Source organism: Panulirus ornatus, chromosome 72, assembly GCF_036320965.1.
Source record: "Panulirus ornatus isolate Po-2019 chromosome 72, ASM3632096v1, whole genome shotgun sequence".
NCBI classification, from domain to species: Eukaryota; Metazoa; Arthropoda; class Malacostraca; order Decapoda; family Palinuridae; genus Panulirus; species Panulirus ornatus.
In genome coordinates, this window is record NC_092295.1 from 2,038,438 (window position 1) to 2,047,053 (window position 8,616).

General features: G+C 52.8%; 1 protein-coding gene across 1 annotated transcript in view; it reads left to right on the top strand.

Moving 5' to 3' along the window:
- Positions 1 to 235: 235 nt before the first annotated feature.
- The window catches only part of LOC139748118 (uncharacterized), a 9,908-nt gene continuing 1,527 nt past the window's right edge, over positions 236 to 8,616 (top strand). The window contains exons 1-3 of the mRNA XM_071660783.1: positions 236 to 460; positions 853 to 967; positions 6,992 to 8,616. The exon at positions 6,992 to 8,616 is cut by the window's right edge and continues 1,527 nt beyond it. Coding sequence (XP_071516884.1) covers positions 275 to 460; positions 853 to 967; positions 6,992 to 7,257 — 567 coding nt within the window. The 5' untranslated portion in view covers positions 236 to 274 and the 3' untranslated portion in view covers positions 7,258 to 8,616. The remainder of the gene's footprint in view (positions 461 to 852; positions 968 to 6,991) is intronic.

Below are 8,616 nucleotides of genomic sequence, written 5' to 3' on the forward strand. Positions count from 1 at the left end.
TCCTCCCCCCTAATCAACGACCCTCCTCCGTCCTCCCCCCCTAGTCAACGACCCTCCTTCTTCCCCCTAGTCAACGACCCTCCACCCCCCTAATCAACGACCCTCCCTCTTCCCCCCTAGTCAACGACCCTCCTCCGTCCTCCCCCTTAGTCAACGACCCTCCCTCCCCCCTAGTCAACGACCCTCCTCCCCCCTAGTCAACGACCTTCCTCCCCCCTTAGTCAACGACCCTCCCTCTTCCCCCTAGTCAACGACCCTCCTCCCCCCCTAGTCAATGATGGGGGATTACTGGAAGACGTTCATCGAAGCGGAGCAGCAGAAAACGACCACAAGGGAGGGGGGGTCGTGGCACACCGGGGAGCCGGTAGCGCGCCTGCGCGTCGGCCTCTACGTCACTGTGTGCCTCTTCTTGACGGGCGGCGTCCTCGTCCTCTCCGCCCTCGTGGGCGTGCTCACCCTGGTGAGTGGGCGTGGCCTGTGGAGGGGGGCGTGGTGGCCGTGTAGGCTACCCACACCCCCGTGTGTGTGTGTGTGTGTGTGTGTGTGTGTGTGTGTATGTGTGTGTATGTGTGTGTATGTGTGTATGTGTGTGTATGTGTGTGTATGTATGTATGTATGTGTGTGTGTGTGTATGTGTATGTGTATGTGTGTGTATGTGTGTGTATGTGTGTATGTGTGTGTATGTGTGTGTATGTATGTATGTATGTGTGTGTGTGTGTATGTGTATGTGTATGTGTGTGTATGTGTGTGTATGTATGTGTGTGTGTGTGTGTGTGTTGCTATACCACTAACATGTAAACACAACTCATATACCAACACGTTCCTAATAGTCCACGTTTCCCTCGCTGGCAGAGGGGCGTGTGGTGGGTGATTGGCCCGGGCGGGTGCGTGGGCCTGGAAGCCGTCCTAGCGGGCGCCGTAGTTACCTACGTGGGTCAGGGTCTCTCCAACACAGCCCTGGCACAAGGTCAGTTCCCCTCAGGGGTCAGGGGTCAACAGGTCTCACTGTTCATCAATGTTCTATCACTGTTCATCAGTTATAGATACTAAATCGTGTCTCACTGTTCATCAGTTATAGATACTAAATCGTGTCTCACTGTTCATCAATGTTCTCTCACTGTTCATCAATGTTCTCTCAATGTTCATCAATGTTCTCTCACTGTTCATCAGTTATAGATACTAAATCGTGTCTCACTGTTCATCAGTTATAGATACTAAATCGTGTCTCACTGTTCATCAATGTTCTTGCACTGTTCATCAATGTTCTCTCACTGTTCATCAATTATACATACTAAATCGTGTCTCACTGTTCATCAATGTTCTCTCACTATTCATCAATGTTCTCTCACTGTTCATCAATTATACATACTAAATCGTGTCTCACTGTTCATCAATGTTCTCTCACTGTTCATCAATGTTCTATCACTATTCATCAATGTTCTATCACTGTTCATCAATGTTCTCTCACTGTTCATCAATGTTCTCTCACTGTTCATCAATGTTGTCTCCCTGTTCATCAATGTTGTCTCCCTGTTCATCAATGTTCTCTCACTGTTCATCAATGTTCTCTCACTGTTCATCAATGTTGTCTCCCTGTTCATCAATGTTGTCTCCCTGTTCATCAATGTTCTCTCACTGTTCATCAATGTTCTCTCACTGTTCATCAATGTTCTATCACTGTTCATCAATGTTCTCTCACTGTTCATCAATGTTCTATCACTGTTCATCAATGTTCTCTCACTGTTCATCAATGTTCTCTCACTATTCATCAATGTTCTCTCACTGTTCATCAATGTTCTCTCACTGTTCATCAATGTTCTCTGTTCATCAATGTTCTCTCACTGTTCATCAATGTTCTCTCACTGTTCATCAACGTTCTCTCACTATTCATCAATGTTCTCTCACTGTTCATCAATGTTCTCTCACTGTTCATCAATGTTCTCTCACTGTTCATCAATGTTCTCTCACTGTTCATCAGTGTTCTACCACTGTTCATCAGTGTTCTACCACTGTTCATCAGTGTTCTATCACTGTTCATCAGTGTTCTACCACTGTTCATCAGTGTTCTATCACTGTTCATCAGTGTTCTACCACTGTTCATCAGTGTTCTACCACTGTTCATCAATGTTCTCTCACTGTTCATCAGTGTTCTACCACTGTTCATCAATGTTCTATCACTGTTCATCAGTGTTCTACCACTGTTCATCAGTGTTCTCCCCTCCCCCCCTCCACAAACACCACCATTAAGAACACATTCAACTTCCCCCCCCCCCCAAACTCGTGTTCTGTACATCAACTAATCAATAAATTCAATAAATGATTTATTTAAAAACATTGGTTTAAAAAACCAGAATGCATTTCACATTCACAATATATATATATATATATATATATATATATATATATATATATATATATATATATATATATATATATATATTATACTTAGTCGCTGTTTCCTGCGTTAGCGAGGTAGCGCATAAACAGACGAATATGGCCCAACCCACCCATATACACATGAATATACATACATGTCCACACACGCACCTATATACACCCATATCCATTTCACCGTAGACATACACATCCATACACAGACATATTCATATATACATATGGACACATTCATACCGGCCGCCTTCATCCATTCCCGTCGCCACCACGCCACACACACACACGAAGCAGCATTCCATTGCCGAACACACCAGCGCCACGCCTTCCAGCCACGGCACCAGACATACACACGGACACCACATTCATACTGGCCGCCTTCATCCATTCCCGTCGCCACCACGCCACACACACACACACACGAAGCAGCGTTCCATTGCCGAACACACCAGCGCCACGCCTCCCAGCCACGGCACCAGACATGATAGTTCACTGCCACGCCATAAAAAGTTACGAGACGCGCGGACATGACATTCCAACATCTCCTTCCATAAAAACAGACACTGAAATGCCAGAGTGAGTGTGTTCATGTGTGTGTACAGAGCCTGGAAATGCATATCGAAGGGGCAAAGGGCCATGACAGGGCCTGGAAATGTATATCGAAGGGGCAAAGGGCCATGACAGAGCCTGGAAATGTATATCGAAGGGTCAAAGGGTCATGACAGGGCCTGGAAATACGTATGGAAAGGGGCAAAGGGCCATGACAGAGCCTGGAAATGTATATCGAAGGGGCAAAGGGCCATGACAGAGCCTGGAAATGTATATCGAAGGGTCAAAGGCCCATGACAGGGCCTGGAAATGTATATCGAAGGGTCAAAGGGTCATGACAGGGCCTGGAAATGTATATCGAAGGGGCAAAGGGCCATGACAGAGCCTAGAAATGCATATCGAAGGGGCAAAGGGTCATGACAGGGCCTGGAAATGTATATCGAAGGGGCAAAGGGCCATGACAGAGCCTAGAAATGCATATCGAAGGGGCAAAGGGCCATGACAGAGTCTGGAAATGTATATCGAAGGGGCAAAGGGCCATGACAGAGCCTGGAAATGTATATCGAAGGGGCAAAGGGCCATGACAGGGCCTGGAAATGTATATCGAAGGGGCAAAGGGCCATGACAGGGCCTGGAAATGCGTATGGAAAGGGGCAAAGGGCCATGACAGAGCCTGGAAATGTATATCGAAGGGGCAAAGGGCCATGACAGGGCCTGGAAATGTATATCGAAGGGGCAAAGGGTCATTTAGATATTGTCTCGAGGTGATGATTGCAGGCCTTAGAAGAGATAAAGGCTTGGGCTGGACTGTCTCTCTATGTAGTTCAAGGCACAGAGAGAGAGAGAGAGAGAGAGAGAGAGAGAGAGAGAGAGAGAGAGAGAGAGAGAGAGAGAGAGAGAGAGAGAGAGAGAGAGAGAGAGAGAGAGAGAGAGAGAGAGAGAGAGAGAGAGAGAGAGAGACAAGGTCGTTAGCACTGTCTCTCTACCTCCTTCTAGAGAGAGAGACATTGTGGTCGAGAATATTGCCCCACGGCTGTGGGAGAGGCGCGGTGTGGGGGGGTGTGGGAGTGTGTGGGAGTGTGAGGGGTGGATGTGGGAGTGTGTGAGGGGGTGTTGGGTGGATGTGGGAGTGTGTGAGGTGGATGTGGGGATGTGAGGGGGTGTGGGGTAGATGTGGGGGTGTGTGAGGTAGATGTGGGGTGGATGTGGGGGTGTGGGAGTGTGTGGGAGTGTGAGGGGTGGATGTGGGGGTGTGTGAGGGGGTGTGGGGTGGATGTGGGGATGTGAGGGGGTGTGGGGTGGATGTGGGGGTGTGGGAGTGTGTGGGAGTATGAGGGGTGGATGTGGGGGTGGATGTGGGGTGGATGTGGGGGTGTGGGGTGGAGTTGTGGTCTGTTACGTGGTCAAATCACCCGTTACAAAAAGCCCCATTAACAACACCACAACCTTGCACCAACAACCCCCCCTACGCAACCACCCTCCCCCCACGCAACCACCCTCCCCCCACGCAACCACCCTCCCCCACGCAACCACCCTCCCCCACGCAACCACCCTTCCCCCACCGCATCCACCCTCCCCCTACGCAACCACCCTTCCCCCTACGCAACCACCCTTCCCCCACGCAACCACCCTCCCCCACGCAACCACCCTCCCCCCCAACGCAACCACCCTCCCCCCTACGCAACCACCCTTCCCCCCACGCAACCACCCTTCCTCCCACGCAACCACCCTCCCCCCACGCAACCACCCTCCCCCACGCAACCACCCTCCCCCCACGCAACCACCCTTCCCCCCACGCATCCACCCTCCCCCTACGCAACCACCCTTCCCCCACGCAACCACCCTCCCCCACGCAACCACCCTCCCCCCTACGCAACCACCCTCCCCCCACGCAACCACCCTTCCCCCCACGCAACCACCCTTCCTCCCACGCAACCACCCTCCCCCCACGCAACCACCCTCCCCCACGCATCCACCCTCCCCCCACGCAACCACCCTCCCCCCACGCAACCACCCTTCCCCCCACGCAACCACCCTTCCCCCCACGCAACCACCCTTCCCCCCACGCATCCACCCTCCCCCTACGCAACCACCCTTCCCCCCACGCAACCACCCTCCCCCCACGCAACCACCCTCCCCCTACGCAACCACCCTTCCCCCCACGCAACCACCCTCCCCCCACGCAACCACCCTCCCCCCACGCATCCACCCTCCCCCCACGCATCCACCCTCCCCCTACGCAACCACCCTCCCCCCACGCAACCACCCTTCCCCCCACGCAACCACCCTTCCCCCCACGCATCCACCCTCCCCCTACGCAACCACCCTCCCCCCACGCAACCACCCTCCCCCCACGCAACCACCCTCCCCCCACGCAACCACCCTCCCCCCTAGTAAATGCCGAACAGGTCTGGCCTCGAACAGGACGTGAGGGAGGGAGGGAACTGCTCCCTCCCTCCCTCCAACCCTCCCTCCTTCCCTCCATGTAGCACAGTGGGAGAAACACACACATCCCCCCACTGTCACACATGGGAGGGGGGGGGGCGGGGGGCCCAACACCTAACTCACAACCCCAACACCTAACTCACAACACGACTGTACGATCCTTCAGTTACGACGGTACGATCCTTCAGTTACGACGGTACGATACGACTGTGCGATCCTTCAGTTACGACGGTACGATCCTACAGTTACGACGGTACGATACGACTGTGCGATCCTTCAGTTACGACGGTACGATCCTTCAGTTACGACGGTACGATACGACTGTGCGATCCTTCAGTTACGACGGCACGATCCTTCACTTACGACGGTACGATCCTTCACTTACGATGGTACGATCGTTGTACGATACCGGTAGAGTTACGACTTCGTTATAAAGGAACAGGAGCCATGTCGTGTACGACAGGTCGGGTGTTCAACGTCAAACGCTTTCTTTATCATAACATCGTAATGGACTTCAAGTGTGAACTATATATACACAACGAACAGCAACAATTTGAAGTATGCAAATTACTTGTGGTCTCTTACGTCCTTGCAAGTCATACGCCCTGACGTAGTAAAATGTCTATGAGTTCGTGTATGTTCGTCTAAGTTCGTTTGAGTTCGTCTAAGTTCGTCTGAGTTCGTCTAAGTTCGTCTGAGTTCGTCTGAGTTCGTCTAAGTTCGTCTGAGTTCGTCTGAGTTCGTCTAGAGTTCGTCTAAGTTCGTCTAAGTTCGTCTGAGTTTGTCAAAGTTCGTCTGAGTTCGTCTAAGTTTGTCTGAGTTAGTCTGAGTTCGTCTGAGTTCGTCTGAGTTCGTCTAAGTTCGTGTATGTTCGTCAAAGTTCGTCTAGAGTTCGTCAAAGTTCGTCTAGAGTTCGTCAAAGTTCGTCTAAGTTCGTCTAAGTTCGTCTGAGTTCGTCAAAGTTCGTTAAAGTTCGTCTAAGTTCGTCTGAGTTCGTCTGAGTTCGTCTAAGTTCGTCTGAGTTCATCTGAGTTCGTCTGGGTTAGTCTAAGTTCGTCTAAGTTCGTCTGAGTTCGTCTGAGTTCGTCTAAGTTCGTCTAGATTCGTCTGAGTTCGTCTGAGTTCGTCTGAGTTCGTCTAAGTTCATCTGAGTTCGTCTAAGTTCGTCTAACTTCGTCTAAGTTCGTCTAGAGTTCGTCTAAGTTCGTCTAAGTTCGTCTAAGTTCGTCTGAGTTCGTCTGAGTTCGTCTAAGTTCGTCTAGAGTTCGTCTGAGTTCGTCAAAGTTCGTCTGAGTTCGTCAAAGTTCGTCTAAGTTCGTCAAAGAGATTTTGAACACATTTGGACAATCTACACCTGGTAACATGGCATTGATCAACACATCCTGATGTTACAACTTATGTCATTGATTTCTTAACAAATTTCAGGATATCAGATAAAGGACGGATATGCTGACGATCTAACGACCCTAATGCCCTTTAACGACCCCATTAGTAGTTGCTGGACCTGAAGCCCAGAGGATTACAATTCCCTTAATTACCTTAATCACCTTCAGGTTTAATTATGTGGTTCTCCTTCAAGTGTCTTATATTCTAACGTCTCCTACAGGATACCTGGTGCTAGGGGCGTTGTCTATAGTGTCCTTCGTCGTGCAGATGACCCTACTGGCCCTGCTGGCCGCCCTGGGCCCCGCGCCCAGCCCCGCGCCCCTGGGGGAACAGGGCGCGGTGCAGGCGTGGATCCAGCTGCTGGCCGGAGCGCAGGGGGCCATGGCCGTCTTGGTGGGTTGTATGGTCGGGTTCTCCATCCTCGTCACCTCCTGCTGCTGCCACGCGCCCAAGGACAACGTGGTGGGCGTGTACCATCCCAGGTAACGCCCACTGGGGGAAGGATAGTCCCCACGCCCTTCAAGGGGCGCGCGGGATCCCCAGCTTCGCCTGCAGGAGGCGAAGAAGTGGTGTAAAAAAGGAGTGGTTCGCGTACAGTGGTACGTCGACTGGGTACACGAACCATGGTCTGTTTGGGGTGGGCCTCTGTCCCATCCCTCTTCCATCCGTTTGTCCACGCCCCTTCCTTCCTCTGTCCCACCCATTCCCCTTCCGCTTCCCATTCCCCATTGCATGTCCACTCACGCTTCCCCATTTCCCGCCCTTCCCCATCACATCACAGCGCCTCGCCAACACTGGTGACGGAGGAGCGAGGGGCGTGTTTCTTACCCACTTGACGCCCACCCATCACCCACTTGACGCCCACCCATCACCCACTTGACGCCCACCCATCACCCACTGCCCACCCATCACCCACTGTTGGCAGTGGGTGGTGGCAGAAGGACCAGGGAGCCGGCCAGCCAGCACGCGACACGCGTCTGCCAACACCTTGGAGGGGCGTGACGAACGCCCACACGCCGGAAGTTGCCGAAGAGGGACGATTGTGGGCGTGCGTCACGCCCACAACCTCCACCCACTCCTGCAGGAGGGCGGCGCGCGCGCGCGCACACACACACACACACACACACACACACGACCGAGGCGCGTCGGGCGTGGAGGAAGAGGAGGCGAGGGGCGCCACAGCCACGCCCCTCATCTCCACCCACTCCTGCAGAAGGGGCGCGTGCACACACGCACACACACACACGACCGAGGCGCGTCGGGCGTGGAGGAGGAGGCGAGGGGCGCCCCCCCCCCCCCCCGTTTCCTGAAGGAGGTTGCGTCTGTGGACGTACGTGGAGGAGCGCTACGTGGCTGTATCAGGGTAAGGTGGCCTCCTTGCCTCCAGCCACCTCGCCAGCCTCCAAGCGCCACAGGTTAGCCTGGAGTACACAATGCTAGCTAGCCATAACCCCTGACCTAATCCCTCCTCCTGACCTGACCTGACCTGACCTGACCTGACCTAACCTAACCCCTGACCTAATCCCTCCTCCTGACCTGACCTGACCTGACCTGACCTGACCTAACCTAACCCCTGACCTAATCCCTCCTCCTGACCTGACCTGACCTTTTACCCCCTCCCGCCACATTGACCTGACCTAACCTAACCCCTGACCTAATCCCTCCTCCTGACCTGACCTGACCTGACCTGACCTTTTACCCCCCTTCCGTCACATTGACCTGACCTAACCTAACCTAACCTAATCAGAGCTATCTGACCTAACCTAACCTAACTTGACCTAACCTAACCTAACCTAACCTAACCTAACTTGACCTGATTTGATCTAACCTAACCTAACTTGACCT